The sequence below is a fragment of the Cetorhinus maximus genome, chromosome 17 (genome assembly GCF_964194155.1).
Source record: "Cetorhinus maximus chromosome 17, sCetMax3.hap1.1, whole genome shotgun sequence".
NCBI lineage: Eukaryota > Metazoa > Chordata > Chondrichthyes > Lamniformes > Cetorhinidae > Cetorhinus > Cetorhinus maximus.
The window spans coordinates 9,117,009-9,134,003 of record NC_135895.1 but is presented as its reverse complement, the minus strand read 5'-3'; the positions used below and the strand labels follow the sequence as shown (position 1 = coordinate 9,134,003).

General features: G+C 45.7%; 1 protein-coding gene across 5 annotated transcripts in view; it reads left to right on the top strand.

Annotated features, from left to right (window-relative positions):
• The window catches only part of adgrl2a (adhesion G protein-coupled receptor L2a), an 865,273-nt gene that overhangs the window by 721,066 nt on the left and 127,212 nt on the right, over positions 1-16,995 (top strand). For all 5 annotated transcript variants that reach the window (XM_078560693.1, XM_078560690.1, XM_078560691.1 and 2 more), the window contains one exon: positions 12,290-12,399. In XM_078560693.1, coding sequence (XP_078416819.1) covers positions 12,290-12,399 — 110 coding nt within the window. The remainder of the gene's footprint in view (positions 1-12,289; positions 12,400-16,995) is intronic.

Sequence of the window (16,995 nt, the reverse complement as noted above, 5' to 3'; positions counted from 1 at the left end):
GGAATCTTCCAGCACCTCCACCCGCCCCCACCCACCCTGAGGCGGGTTTGCCCGCGGTGAAGCCTGTAAGCCATTGAAGCCTCTGTCCACATCGGTGGGACCGGAAGATCCCGCTAGCAGGAGGGGCTGGAAAATTCCGGCCTCCTTGTTTCGTCTCATTTAAGTTTTGTTGGCCTGAGTGGAAAATGGCCATTGATATTTTTTTTTTACCTCATTGCCTTTCCTCATTGCTAGGCAAATCGCTAAGTCACAATGCCCAGGCCTGTTGACTGCAGCAACTTGAACCGTAAGCAAATCAACAGGAATGCTGGAAGGGGAAGGAAGAAGATGATGTGTTTGGTGGAACCACCACGCTGGAGGTGGCGGAGGGTGATCCACTGAATGTGAAAGCTGGTGGGGCTCAGGGCTCTGGGAGGGAGGGGAAGGAGTGAGAACACAAGTGAGGGAGATGGAGTGGGCACGGCCGAGGGCCCTGTCAACCGCATTGGCGCAGAATCCTTTTTTGAGGAAAAAGAAAGACATAGCAGAGCACTGGTATGGAAGGTGGTATAGGGACAACAGAGATGGAGAACCTGGGAAGAATGGAAGAGGTCGCTACATGAAGTGGGGGGGTGAAGTGCAGTCAAGGTCGCTGTGGGAGTCAGTGGACTTGTACTGGCCGATAGCCTAACCTCAGAAATGGAGATGGAGAACTCAAGGAAGGGAACAGAAGAGTTGGAAATAGATGATGAGGAAAAGGTGGAAATTAGAAGCAAAATTGATTTTTTAAAAAAAGCTTTCTCGTTTGGATTGAAAACAGGAAATGGGACCAGTGCAGCCACCAGTTTGCCAGAAAAAGAGATGAGAGAGGGGACCTGAGTAGGACTGGAACAAGGGCTCCTCCATGTATCCTACAAAAAGGCAGGCAGAGGCGGGACCAGGTGGGTTACCACCTGACAAGACCTGTTCAGTATAAACAGGTTTCACCTTAAGTAAATAAAATAGTAATAAAAATACTGCTTAATTATATAACTAGGTCTAGGCCCAATCATCTTCAGCTGCTTCATCAATGACCTTCCTTCCATCATAAGATCAGAAATGGGGATGATCGCTGATGATTGCACAATGTTCAGCACCATTCGCGACTCCTCAGATACTGAAGCAGTCCATGTCCAAATGCAGCAAGACGACAATATCCAAGCTTGGGCTGACAAGTGGCAAGTAACACTCGTGCCAGGCAATGACCATCTCCAACAAGAAAGAATCCAACCACCACCCCTTGACATTCAATGACATTACCATCACTGAATCCCCCACTATCAACATCCTGGGGGTTACCATTGACCAGAAACTGTACTGGACTAGCCATATAAATACTTTGGCTACAAGAGCAGGTCAGAAGTTAGGAATCCTGCGGCGAGTAACACACCTCCTGACTCCGCAAAACTTGTCCACAAGCCAGGAGTGCGATGGAAATACTCCCTTGCCTGAATAGGTGCAGCTCCAACATCACTCAAGAAGATCGATACCATCCAGGACAAAGCAGCCTGTTTGATTGGTACCCCCATCCACTACAATAAATGTTCACTCCCTCCACCACTGGTGCACAGTAGCAGCAGTGTGTACCACCTACAAGATGCACTGTAGGAATTCACCTTAGACCTGCTCCTTAGACAGCACCTCCCAAACCCACGATCACTACCATCTAGAAGGACAAGGACAGCGGATAGATGGAAACACCACCGCCTGGAAGTTCCCCTCCCAGTCACTCACCATCCTGACTTGGAAATATATCGCCGTTCCTTCACTGTCGCTGGGTCAAAACCCTGGAACTACCTCCCGGACACTGTGAGCACTGCGGGTGTGCCTACAGCACAGGGACTGCAGCGGTTCAAGAAGGCGGCTCACCGCCACCTTCTCAAGGGCATTTAGGGATAGGCAGTAAATGCTGGCCCAGCCAGCGATGCCAGGAATGAATAAGAAAAACCTGATTTCTGGATGGAAAACCTATTTGTTGCATTACACTGGGCCCGTGCAATTTTTATACCACAGCAGGAGAATATCAGAAGCAAAATGGTTGAGAACCTATATTTCAGGAGAGCAGGGAAGCTGAAAGGAATGACAGCAAGTCACAAAAAAAGTTAGCATGATATGAAGCAAAAGTGCAATGGAATGGAAGAGTGTAGGTAGCAGCAGGAGAGTCAAAACAGCAAGATTCCGGAAAGATTTTGTGTCATGCTTTTTGTGATCTGAGGATGTCCCAAAGAATACAGCCAACGAATTAATGTTGAATAATAAGCCTTCGTTGCCGCAGCCCATTTGCATTCAGGCAAACTCCTGCAAACAGCAAACCCAACAAATAAGCACTTACCTTGTTTTTCATAGTGTTACCTGAGGCAGGAATCTTAGTCAGAATATTCATTGCTCTTCTTCAAATAGTGGAGTGAAATATTTTAACACCTGCCGGTACAGACAGAGACGAGGCCTTCGTTCAAACGTTTATTTTGAAAGATTTACTTGACTGATTCCTGGGATGAGGGGATTATCCTATGAGGAAAGGTTGAACAGGTTGGGCTGTATCCACTGGAGTTTAGAAGAATGAGAGGCGATCTTATTAAAACATATAAGATCCTGAGGGGACTTGACAGGGCGAATGCTGAGAGGATGTTTCCTCTTAATGGAGAGACCAGAGCTAGGGTACACGTTATAAAAATAACGAGTCTCCCATTTAAGATGGAGATGAGGAGAATTTTTTTCTCTCTTGAACCTGTGGCACTCTCCTCTCCAGAGACCGGTGGAGGCAGGGTCATTGAATATTTTTAAGGCAGAGATAGACTGATCCTTGACTAACAAGGAAGTCAAAGGGTATCGGGGGTAGGTAGGAATGTGGAGCTGAGGCCATAATCAGATCAGCCATGGTCTTATTGAATGGCGGAGCAGGCTTGAGAGGCCGAATGGCCTACTCCTGCTCCAAATTCATATGTGCCCTTGTCACTCCTGCCATTGCAACACTCTCACCGTGCTGCAATGAAGCATTGACCTGGATCATGTGCTGAGATTATGATTTAGCTGTGTGCGGTGTTGCGTCGGGAATGATTTCTCTCTCTCTGTGTCTTCTCCACTCTGAAGAACGACAATTAGCGCACGGCGCGCTTCCTGCTCTCTGCACAATGGGATTCTATCAGTCCTTGATGCTGAACCTGACCATTGCATCACATCAACTCGTCATGTTCTTCTGAGCGTGCCTCACCATCTATCACCATCAGAGTTTCCAAACAGGAGCAACCTCTCCCAAGGTTCCTGACTAATGTGTGCAGTGTGTGTCATCTATCCCTATCCTAATCAGCCTTATTACGTCTCTCTTATGTCAGTTCAAGGATCCTCTCATTCATTATCCTTCCCCCCGCCAATTCATTTTCAGCATTGTAGCTGAAGCACCAGAGCCCAGACTCCCCCAGACCCCTTCATACATCAGTGTGGTACCATGGTCACACCACTTTGTGAGCAATATGAGGGAACAGCATGGAGTTGATCTGAACCATAAGGGAAGCAACAGCAATCCTGGTCATCAGCCTCCAACTGATGGGGATACTTTATTCAGTCAGGAGCCTTTGAGCAGTTATTTTCTGTTGTTTGAAACTCGAGCACTTGGGCTATTTTTAGTGTAGATGTTTGGCAATTCAACTTTTGCGACTGAGTCAAAGGCGGGGAAGGAGGAGAATCCTGACCAACCCCCAACAGCAACATCTTGGAATTGTAGGCTGAACACGGAAGGAGTTGCTGCAGCCCATTGTGCCAGTGCTGGCTCTTTGATAGAATAATCCAATTAGTCTCATTTCCCTGCCTACCCTTCAATTTTGCCTCTTCAAACTTTGATCCAATTTCCTTGCTAAAGCACCATTGTACCATTGAATTGGCTTCCACCAAGCTTCCAGGCAATGCCTTCCAAATAAGAACAAGCTGTTTAAAGAAACCTCTGATTCCTTTGCCAATCTCTTTTATTCTTTGGTTACTCTGCCATCGGAAACAATTTCTCCTAATTTTCACCATCATGAATGATTTTGAATACATCTATTTATTCTTCCCTTAACTTTCTCTGCTTGAAGGAGAACAACCTTAGCTTTTCTAGTTTCTTTATTAACTGAAGCCCATGTTCCTGATCTGGCACCATTCGAGTAAGCCTCCTTTGCACCCGTTATTAACACTTTGATATCTTTCCTCAAATCTCATGCCCAAACTTGCATTTGTATAGTGCCATTAATGGTGAAACATCCCACAGTGCTTCAAAGGAGCATAATCGGACAAAATATGATACTGAGCCAAATGAGGAAATATTAGGACAGATGACCACGTTCCAGTCACAGTAGGTTTCAAGGAGCAACTTAAAGGAGAAGAGAGCCATAGAGCGGTGTGTCCAAGTTTGCTAACGGAACAAACCTAGATTGGAACCGAAGTTGTGCGGAGGACATAGAAGGGCTGCAAAGAGATATAGACAGGATTAAGTGAGTGGGTAACAAGGTGGCAGATGGGGTACAATGTGAAGTTATTCATTTTTGGTCGTAAGGATTGAAAAACAGAATATTTTTTAAAAGACATAAAACTTCTAAATGTTGATCACAGAGTCACGCAGTGCAGAAGAGGCCATTCGGCCCATCGATTCTGTACCGATGTTCGGAAAGACTTGGGTGTACTCGTACAAAGAACACGAAATTAGCATGAAGATACAGCAAGCAATTTAGGAAGGCAAATGACATGTTGGCCTTTACTACAAGGGGATTGGACTACAAGAATAAAGAAGTATTGCTACATTGTAAAGGACTTTGGTGAGACCACACCTGGAGTCTTGTGTGCAGCTTTGGTCTCCATAATCTAAGGAAGGATGTAATTGCCTAGGAGATTCACTAGTCTGATTCTGAGGATGAGAAGTTTGTTCTATGATGAGAGGCTGAGTACACTTTCAGGAGTTTAGAAGAATGAGAGGTGATTTCATTGAAACACACAAGATTCTGACAGGGGAGACACGGAAAGGTTGTTTTCCCAGGTTGGGGAATCTAGAACAAAGGGGCATGGTCTCAGGATAAGGCGCTGATATTTAGGAGTGAGATGAGGAGAAATTTCTTCACTGAGAGGGTTGTGAACCTTTGGAATTCTCTACCCCAGAGCATTGCGGGTGCCCCATTGGTGACTATATTTAAGGCTGGGATAGACAGATTTTTGGCCTCTCAAGGACTCAAGGGAACGGATGGTAAAGTGGAGTTGAGGCAGAAGATTAACCATGATCGTATTGAATGATGAAGCAAGCTCCAGGGATGGAATGGCTTACTCCCGCTCCTATACTTACTGTCTTATGTGCAAAAGGCTAGATTTGGAGGGACATAGAGATCTAAGAAAGTTGTAGGGATGAGGAAGGAAAAGGCCTTGGAGGGACTTGAAAACTAGGATGGTATTTAAAAGTAGAGGTGTTACCAGACTGGAAACTAAGGTAATTCAGTGAGCTCATGGGGTGATGAGTGCATGCAACTTATTCTGAGTTAGCATTACAGGCAAAAGTGATGCTATTCAACACTGAGGAATTGTTGGATCAGAGCAGGTTGAAATGACAAAATGTTTGCGCCTGCACAGAATGTGAAGTGGGTCTCTCAAATATGTAACAGTTAAAGCCCAGACTGATTCTTTTGAGAGCCATTTTGGGCACAACATAAATGGCAGATGTTTTTAGTGAATCATTCACAACAGTCCTTTCTCGCAAATTTAAGACCATGAACACATTCCGGTGCACTCCTTTTGGATGAGGAATCTATAACATGTGTGGAGGTCAGTGAAGCATGTGTTCTGAAGACAATGTGAGGCATTAAATGCCTATAGGGCACCTGCACCAGATGGGAAATGTGCTAAAATCCTTAAGGAATTGAGAGGCCTGATAGGTGAGGCTGTGCTATATTTTTAGGAGCTGTATAAACAAGAGGAGCTGGTTCAGACAACTGGAGGTTATGGTATGTGATCCCAACTTTTGAAAAATAGGTGCAATATAAACTTGGAAATGACAGAGCAGCCTGCTAAACGCTAAGCGGGAAGGACCTGCTGAAGAGAATTTTGCACGATGCTCTTGCTGCTGTGCTGAAGAGCTCAGATACCTCAAAGAATGGTCAACCTCATTTAGAAGCAAATCTGAAAGGAGATCTGAACAAGGAGAGCGATGTGCTCTCATTCAGTAAGATTGAGGAAATGGGAAAGGGATCTGACATTTTTAGCTCCATCCTTTGCTCTCCATCTTCCTCCAATCTCATGCCATAGTCCATACCCTCAGAGATTCCGACTCCAGTCTCTTGCGCATCCTCCCTTGAAGTCACCGATGTGGCAGATATTTTCTCCAGTAGACATCAGCATTGGACTTTCAAAATGAGTAGTCACTGGGGCAGATTTTGGCCTTGTGCTATGGTGTAAATTGGACAATAGTGAGTCAGTGACCCATTGTTGCTGTGCTCTCAATCTTAACTTACATTGAAGTCAATTTGTGACCACTCATTTGATGCAAGTGAAAATTGTGAAAGATGCAAAAACAGGCCATTGGCTCTTGGTCACCCATTTTACACAACCACACAATGTCAAGATCTTTCCTTTTGACTTCTGACCTGAATCTTCAGTTCAGAAAGAAGTAAAGGGACAGGGAGATGGGGAGCAAAACAGGTGGGAGCTAAAAATAGCCTGACGACATGCTCCCAACTGATAGAGAAGCTCTCCGACCTTTATGGCTGTGCGTTTGTAAATGATTTGCTGATATCTGTGAGTTGTGGATTCTCTGGATTCCAAAGTTGGGTTTTGTTGCTGCCGGCTTCTCTCCAGGATGTTTCAAAGCCCTTTGGTTAAGCTAAAAGCTTCTATAATTAATACAGAGAATCACAGAGTGAATGCGACGGCAACCCCAAGTCTAATGGAAGAGTAAATTTTCAATGCTGAGGCCTGTGAGCTTGAACAAAAAGTCAGTGCGACGTGTATGAAAATCGTTGAGTAATAAGGTGTCAAATCTTGCTACAGAAAAGGGCACAAAGCTACTTCAGGGTATCTTCAATATACCCTCACGTCATTGTTGTAAATCTATACTAGAGGTCAGATTGTACATAAAATCTTTTGAAATTTGACCTGCGAAATGCACATTTGGGTCGATTTTTATACGTTTTGAATCGGTGGCAATGGAAACTGGACCCACTCGCTGAGTGGTTGGTTCTAAGCCACACGTTGAACTTGTGCAGGGCAATATAATCCCTTTCAGAAGACTTGACATTGAAGCACCTTTACTCTACCGTTTGTGACAAATTTACCGTTTTGCTGGCTGCGTCCAAATTCCCAACAATACATAACATTCACGCTATTCCATCTGAGGTCTTTGTCCCAAGAAGAAAGAGCTTGTTGTGTACAGCGGCCATTAACGAACATTAGTAGACACAAGCCAGCTCAGGAACACACCAGCTTACGCAGTAAGTTATGGAATGGATGTAGCTAAAATCATGATTTTTTTTTTATTATTGATTCATGGGATGGGAGCATCGCTGGTGGGGCCAGCATCGATTGCACATCCTCAACTGCCCTTCAGAAAGTCACCATTACTGAAACTTAACTTTTTTATTCCCGATTTTCATGTGAGTAAGTAACAGAATTTAAAATCCCCAACTGGTATTTGACCTCGTGGCCAAGAGTTTGGTTTTGGGGGTCGGTACCCCCGAGGTTGGGACCATGTCCAGGCCGCGACCCCGTCGGGCGCGGGAGGGACACGCCCAACGTGATTTTTTTTGTTGCTTTGACCAACCAATGGCCGGAGGGTGTGCTCGCTGTTCCAATTAAAGATGGTGGGCCAATCGGAGGCCCTCCGGCTGTGAGAAAGCTGGAGCCTGGAAATGCTGGTGAGAGAGCGAGAGAGAGAGAGTACCTCAGTATAATGGCACTTCTCAAAGTTTCGAGGATACGAATGCTGCCAAGACCTACCTTTATTGGAGTGGGAAAACGAGCCGACAGTTCGGCCTGTCAAGCCTCAGTCCCTGAGAAGGAGGCCTGTTCATTTTGGTTTGAAGACATGACTTTATTTTGGGGCGTTTCTGCTTTTAAAGTAAGCACAGCTCGGTGCATTTAAAGGTCCCTGTGGTCTGCCTTGCTCTCCTATGACGAACAAGCCTAACGTTCAGAGAGTCCCCTGACGCTGATGGCTCCAACCACCAAATAACCACCCTCGTGACACAACAAAGAACGAGCGAGCCCATCACAGGCTGCAGCATTCGAGGGGAACCGCTGAGAAGTGACCAAAGAACACGCGGGGGATGGGAGTATCGGGAGAAAGATCCGGGGTGGTGGTGGCTGGTACGGACAGGAAGGAGCAGCTAAGACATTAATTAGTTAAGCCCCTAAGCACAGTTACCTAACCCCATATCTGTTAAATATCTATATAGAGATGAGCTGGGATCCAGTTGACATCAGAGCCACAAACAGGAATTTCACTCCATTGACGATATTTACTTTGTCCTGATCCATCAGGAGGATTAAAGCATTTCACCTTCACACACCAATCAAGGGATTAACTCTGATTTCAGAGGAATGCCACTGGGCAGTGAGACACTACCAAACAAGGAATTTTCTGAAAATGAATCTTTTTGAAAAGAATTGAGCACCTTGAAACATTTATTCTGCACTTAAGGCATGATGCGAATGCTAGTTGTTTGTGCCTGTTGCATGCATTCAAATTTTTACCATGTGCCCATGTTGCAAATGCAACGTACGTGAAACTATTTACAGACCTGAAACTTGGGAGTGTAAATTTGAGTCCTCAATGGCCCCAAGTGATCGTGAAACAAAGCAGATTGAGATTCCCCTGCCAGGTAACCTTCACTTTGGTGTTCTGGCCAGGCTCTGACCCCTGGTCTGTTCATGCCTTGAGCAGGACTTGTCGGTGAACACTTTTGGTTTTTGATGACACTCTGCAATTTTTCTGCAGCGAAACCAGGTAACTAGCAACCAGTTCAATAGCGAATTCAGGAGAAGCAGCTTTCCCCTAGAGAGTGATGGGAATGTGGAACTTGCTATCACAGAGAGCAACTGAGGGAAGCTAGGTAAGCAGATGAGAGGGAGAAAGGAATAGAAGGATGTTTTGATGAGGTGAGGAAATAGGGGGAGGGGGTTCGTGTGGAGCATGCACCAGATGGGCTGAATGGCCTGTTTCGGAGTTGTAAATACTTTGTAATATATTATAATTCGTTGGACTTGTCCTGATGAGTTCTCCAATGTTCAGAAAGAGCTACCTGCTTGATTGGGTTTCTGCAGAGGGGAAAGAGAAGGTCCATATTACAGTGCAAGCAGCAAATAGTAAACTGTGTGTAAAAAAACTTGTGTCAGTGGATACATTTCATTCTCAGCCGTGTGCATTATTCATTAACAGGATGTGGGTGTCGCTGGCTGGGTCAGTCTTTATTGCCCAATACAAGTTGCCCTTGGGAAGGTGGTGGTGAGCTGCCTTCTTGAATCTCTGCAGCCCATGTGGTGTAGGTACACCCACAGTGCTGTTAGGAAGGGAGTTCCAGGATTTTGACCTAGCGATACTGAAGAAACAGCGATACCATTGTTACCATTTTAAACCCCTGCCTCTCCCCATCTCTCCTCCTTTAAACTTGTCTCTTTGACCAAGCTTTGAATGACCCGTGCTGATAGCTTCTCCTTTAGCTCAGCGGTAGTTTTTGCTTGATTACACCGGGACATTTTACTTTGTTAAGTGCAAGCTGTTGTTGAGCACGCTATGAATACAGAAGGATTGGATGAGAACTCTGAACAAAACGCTGTAGATTTATTTCTCCATTCACTCCACTGCAATCCTGTGAGAAAGATTATCCTGGGGTCCACTGCATGAACAGTGGCAACTCCTTTTACCTGGAGCATTGCTAGTGGCATTGGTTCCTGGTGCCTGAGTCTCAACCACCTTCCAGTAACCTGGCAGATTCTGGGAGACCAGAATTCAGTTGGACCTCAGAAACTCGGGTCTATGAACCCACTGCAAGATGAATGCCCCCCTGAGGTTGACCTTTCAGAAATGAAATGCATACATCCGTACTTAAGTGGGCCAAATCAAAGCCTGAGTCCAGCAAAGGTTTCTGACCAACAGCTAGTTGGTGTAATAAAGACAAAATGATGCAGATGCTGGAAATCTGAAACAAAAACAAAAAAATTGCTGGAAAAACTCAGCAGGTCTGACAGCACCTGCGGAGAGCGAGACAGAGACAATGTTTTGAGTACGTATGACTCTTCTTCAGATCTGAAGAACTTACTTGAAATGTTGTCTCTGTGTCTCTGTCTCCACAGGTGCTGTCAGACCTGCTGAGTTTTTCCAGCATTTTTTTGTTTTCGTTTCGAGCTAGTTGGTTTAGCCACTTTATGGAGCCGGTCTAGTGTTGCAACTGAGGACCAAGATTGCTCAGAGATTGCCAAAAGACCTCAATGGCAGAATGACAAATTTCAACATCAGACAGCAGCAAAAAACACAGGAATGTCACACGGGGCAACATAGTTGAAGCCCCCATATGCTTGGAAGCCCCCAGTGCATTCCAGATCATCACGGTTCACTGCATCTAAAAAAAGAACCTCATCTCCCCACTCCAGATCCAGCCTTTGCCTTCTGGTTACCGATCCTCCTGCCAGCAGAAGCAGTTTCTCCCTACCTATCCAAAACCCCCTCGGAACTTTGAACCTCTCTGGTAAAGCACCCCTTGACCTTCTCAAAACCATAGACTACTGCTCAGGCCGACCCAGCCATCAGAGAAAAAAAGTTATCCAGGGGAGTTTAAGGATGGCAAGCATCAGGGCGCGGGGTACAGTGAATATCAGTGTGCTTTCATTTTGGAATAGAACCATAGAACCATAGAACACTGCAGCACAGAAAACAGGCCATTCGGCCCTTCTAGTCTGTGCCGAAATATTATTCCGCTAGTCCCATTGACCTGCACCCAGTCCATAACCCTCCAGACCTCTCCCGTCCATGTATCTATCCAATTTATTCTTAAAACTTAAGAGTGAGCCCGCATTTACCACGTCAGATGGTAGCTCGTTCCACACTCTCACCACTCTCTGAGTGAAGAAGTTCCCCCTAATGTTCCCCCTAAACCTTTCCCCTTTCACCCTAAAGCCATGTCCTCTCGTGTTTATCTCTCCTAATCTAAGTGGAAAGAGCCTACTCGCATTTACTTTGTCTATACCCCTCACAATTTTGTAAACTTCTATCAAATCTCCCCTCATCCTGCTACGCTCCAAGGAATAAAGTCCCAACCTGGCTCCAAGGAATAAAGTCCTAACCTGTCCCGGTCATTGATTTCTGCTGAAGGGTCAGTTCCCTGCAAAAACTGCATTCCTTACAATTACCCCGTCATAGTCAGCCCTCGTCCTCCAGTGCGCTTTAAAAATAAATTTCCAAATCCGCAAATAAAATGAAACATGTGGAATGTCCCTGAATTAGTTTCTCGGCGTGCAGTGCTGTCCTCTGACCTCTGGCTCGGAGCATTGTCACGGTCACAACACACGCGATCAGCCACGCTCTCTGAAAGCTCGTGGCCAATAATTCCGATAAGCTGCCCCGGTTACAACTGTTTATTGAAATATGTGCCTGCACGGCGATGCCTTGTGCGTGCTTGCAATGGACAAAGAAAGAGTTTGTCTGTCTAGCCGGAATCACAAATTTGTGGGGCAGGGATATATCATAGCTTTTGTGAGAATGCACATTGGGAATTGAGGTTTGATTAAGCCCATGTTGTAGGAGTGTTGACAAGAGAGATACTTTCTGTTGATCATAATCTTGACTACTCTAGTATCTGTGCGCCAACACTTGTCTTAACAGCTTCTACTGTCAGTAAATTACATTCTGATTTCAGTACATAATGTCTCCACAACATTGGCACAATGTGCTACTGATCTTGACTGGTCAATAACCGTAAAGCATTTCTGCGCAATTAATTATGTCCATGTTGCAGGCAAAAATAAAGCAGGAACAGATCATAGTGTGAAGATATGTAACTTATTTCACTGATTGTTTACCACCCACTCTTAGAGATTGCTCCAGTTCATTGAGATCAAACCCAATCAATGAGGCACTCCTGCTTGTATTCCTTTTATCTATATAACTTTATTTGCTCGAACTGGCTAATGTAATATTAATTAAGTATCTCCAGCTATTGATCTGGCTATTCTGTTTTGTGACAAAGCCAGCTGTGTATTAAATCATTCTCAGTAACTTGTGAATTGGAGACCCATTATCTAAATGAGTTGTCTTGTGTTTTCCTCATTACAGGTGCAATAACCGTACACAATGTGTTGTGATAACAGGGTCAGATGTGTTCCCTGACCCTTGTCCAGGGACCTACAAATACCTTGAGGTCCAATATGAATGTGTACCCTACAGTAAGTACAAGTCTTTCCTTTCTGATTAATCTGTGTTCCTTGGCATAGGAGTTGTTTTGCAACAAATGCATCTCCTTGGGCGGTGGTGTTGGAGTGGGTGAGGGTTGCGGGGGGCTGGGGTGCGGTGGGGTTAGGGCCAGGGGTGGGTGGCGTGGGGGCTATGGGGTGGGATGAAATGTAGTTAGGATAAATGTTAAACTGGTCATTTATAAACAGAATGGTAGAAATTGTAGGGCATTATCTGGCTTACTAAGATGATGCTTGACTCCGCCAACCCTTTCCTCACCGAAAACATGACTAAGGTTTGTCTGAGGCGCATTTGTTAAGGCAATGCCTGTTTTGCGGAAGGTAGTGTAAAGGCTTTGTGCGTGCAAACTCCATGCACTTACATGGTACCTAAAACTCAAAGCACAACTTGACTGAAGCTCTGAATGGGTCTGTAAAAGGCAGGAGCCGTTCTCGAATTACGGGTCAATCATTCCTTTTGGCTTTTAAGGTGTTCAGAGTTAAAGAAGGCTGACCAGAGCTTGACGTGCATGTAACAGACTGCAACCTTTCTCCCACCACCCCCAGCGCTGACTGCTGTAAGAATGGATACAGCCTACTTTAAAGGGTAGTCGTTTTGTCTTGTCGAAACGCGGAGTTGCTAGTGGGACTATCTAAGAGTGTATCTGTAGGGGAAATCCATTAAAAGATCATACACCTTCTCTTTATTCCTGCTGTGTGTTTCTCTGTAAGTCTCGTAAGATGGATGCCTCTTCTGTTGTGTTCAGATGTACCATCTGCAGGATGGTAGCCCACTGTGCATCCTATCACTCAATATTCTACCTCCTGTGTGAGATGCTGGTGACTGATAGAATCATTCTTCTTAACCTTTTAGCCTGCCAGAGGTACAATGCAGTATGCAGGGAGCAATTGCTTCTGTTAGCAATGAAATTTTCTTCATTTTTGCCTTCCACCCTAAACTTGTCAAATAATTTCTTAACTGTGAATAATTTTGCTTTGCTTTCATTTAAAACTCTGAAATGAAAATTGGCCAACACTGAACATGATCCCACGCTGACTTTAAAGTTAAAAACTGATTTCACTAATTGAGGATGGCGTTGAACTTGTGAGTTGTAAAATCAAACAAATCCTTCTCTTTCAGGAGTGTGTCTCCCCTGACACAAACCCTTATCCAGGCTCCCCGTGACCTCTGATGTGTCACGCTGCCATGGCTTAACTCGGTGTGAGATGTGTAGGCCAGACCGCCTAGTTTACTGCAGCTCACTTCATGTATCTTATTCCTCAGCCTACAGACATCTCTTTCAAAAGAGCCAGGATTGGCAGGATGGGCTGAATGGCTGCCTCCTCTGCTGTTTGATCCTTCAGCTGAGAACTAGAGCAAGTGAATCAAGCTGGTACCCCCAATGTAAATATATGCTGGCTTAATTAGGAAATAGAGTACTGTGTGCAGTTTTGGTCTCCTCACTTAAGAAGGGATATACATGCATTGGAAGCAGTTCAGGGAAGGTTCACTAGGCTGAACCCCGGGATGAAGTGGTTGTCTTGTGAGGAAAGATTGAGCAGGTTGGGCCTATGCTCATTGGAGTTTAGAAAAATGAGAGGTGATCTTATTGTAACATGCAAAATTCTGAGGGGACTTGATAGGGTAGATGCTGCGAGGATGTTTCCCCTCATGGGGGAATCTAGAACTGGGGGGCACAGTTTCAAAGTAAGGGTCCCCCATTTAAAAATGGAGGTGAGGAATTTCGTCTCAGAGAGAGATGGTCATTGGTCTTTGTAATTCTCTCCTGCAGTGAGCAGTGGAGACTAGTGATTGAATATAGTCTGAGTCAGACAGATGTTTGATTGACAAGCGAGTCGAGGTTTATGGAGGAGAGGCAGGAAGGTGGAGTTGAGACAACGATCAGATTAGCCATGATCTTATTGAGTGCCGAGCAGGAGCTAAATGGCCCACTCCTGCTTCTAATTCTCATGGTCTTATAAATAGTCTCAAATGAACGCTGTTAAAATAGACCCTGTCTTTTATCTCATTTGAAGATAAGGCTTGAAGCAGGCAGTGGACTCCTTTTACCCGAACGGGATTACCGTCTCACTAGAAAGGGGCTGAAGCGAGGGTAGTATTGTGTTCTTGCTGTTTTGATTCTCTTTCTGAAGATCATTATTTTTATGAGAAACTAGGACTGACCAGATTACCTAATTTGTGAGGGCGCAAGGCTTTATACTCACAATGCTCACAGAAGGTTAGAGTTTAGGAGAAGTTTAACCTCACTCCCCACCACCACTCTCCCCCCTCCACCCACACAGGATAATGTGGAACAGACTGTATGCCAAGACATGGTTGATGATTGAACAAAGACCAAACAGAGTGACAGCAGCCTACCTGAAAGCTTGGATTACTTCTCATTGGCTGCAAGGTAATCCTGGAAACAAATAGCAGGCATGGTTGAGCAAGCAGCCTGCTTGATTGGCACCCCTTCCGCAAACATTCACTCCCTCCACCACCGACGCACAGTAGCAGCAGTGCGCACCATCTACAAGATGCACTGCAGGAACTCACAAGGCTCCTTCAACAGCACCTTCCAAACCCATGACCATCTAGAAGGACAAGGGTAGCAGATACATGGGATCAACACCACCTGCAAGTTCCCCCCCAAGCAACACACCATCCTGACTTGGAAATATATCACCGTTCCTTCACTGTCGCTGGGTCAAAATCCTGGAACTCCCTCCCTAACAGCACTGTGGGTGTACCTACACCACATGGACTGCAGCGGTTCAAGAAGGCAGCTCGCCACTACCTTCTCAAGGGCAATTAGGGATGGGCAATAAATGCTGGCCCAGCCAGCGACGCTCACATCCCCTGAATGAATAAAAACAAAGCAGTAGAGAGACAACCTGTACTGCCTGCTGGCATCCTGCGCTGCTCCAACTGGTTAAACGCCAGAACTAAACCTGAGACTCCCCAAAGCCTTAATTTTTTAAATCATTTTCCCTAAATTTAAGTGGATGAAGCATGTCCCTGTGGAGAGGGAACATACCCTCCATATTGACCAAACACAAAGGGCAGAATTTTACGGCCCTGTCATGGTGGAGGGCGAGGCTCTAAAATGTGGCGAGCCATTCAAAAGCCCCTTGGCTTTGGCAGGACCGTAAAAAATTCTGCCCAAACTCTCCAGCCGTATATATATTTCTTACTAGCTTGGTGCTCAGTGTCACTGAGAATGTCATTTGTTCTGTAACCATCAGCTAAAAATTGCTCTCAAACTAGTTGGCAATTCCTACCCTCAATACTAGAGGAAGCAACTTGCATTTATTCACTGCTTTTAATGTCCTCTGGACTTCTGAAATCACTTTACAACCATTGACGTGCACTAAAAGTTGTTATGCAGGCAAAGAAAACCATTTGGACACAGCAAAGTCTCACAAACAGCAAATTAGATGAATGACTGGGTAATCTGTTTTAGATGGTATTGGTTGCAGGAGGATGGTTGACCAGGGCACTGGATGAGCTCCCTGTTGGCATGGGGACCTTTTACCTTCTACCCAGCTCTCTGATGAAAATCCAGCTCAGCGTCACTGACAGTGCAGCACTCCCTCAGTACTGCACTGGAGTGTCAGTTTAGATTTTGGTGCTCAATGCAAATAGTGGGACTTGAATCCAAAATGGTGAGAGTTCAAGACAAGAGTACTACCATCTGAGCCACAGCTGACACCTATGGCTGAGCAGGGCACTTTTATAGGGCTGTAGGGCTATCCCCCCAGACCCATCTACCACCTCACCCACCTGCCGCTGTACCCACCTGCAACCTCAGCCGCCCTGCCTCCTCACCCACCCACCTGCCACCTCATCCATTTTGTCACCCTCCCCACCTACCACCTTACCTACCTACCATCTCATCCACCTACCACATTACTCACCTACCTCCTACCCATTTAGCCACCTCACCCACTTGGTCACCTCATCCACCCTGCCCATTTACCTCACCCACCGCCCCCCCATCCTACCCATTCACTCATTCATTCGCTCACCCCTTCACTACCATTCAAACTGGACCTTTAAAATTAGCATACAGCAACTCGTGCCATAAAAAGGGGGGCGTGTCCTGACTTTCCCCTCGATCCCACTTCACTGCGACGGAGCTCTCCAAGGGTCGCTGTGCTCCATATTTCTGGGGAAGCTGGGCCCGGAATGTCCCGGAAGATATGTGGAACAGCGGCGGCTCGGGGGAATGTTCAAACGGAGCGGCAATACGATGATGATTGCCGCTCCTCAGAAGTTCTGGGCCACTGGAGATCTGCCCTTCAAGCAAACAAGCTCTGTTCACCAAGGAGCCAAGCCGAGGCCTTTTAAAACCCACAAGCTTTTCCACTGACCGTGAAGCCAAGGGTAGATGTGGAAGGTGTTCCACATGTGGGAGGGCCCAAACCTAGGGGTCATGAACATGGGATGGTCACTAATAAATCCAATAGGGAATTCAGGAGAAACCCCTTTACACCAGAGAGTGTTTCGAACTTGCTATCACATAGTTCAGGTAGATAGCACAGGAGAAGCTCAAGGTGGATAGCACAAGGGAAGCTAGATAAAATATG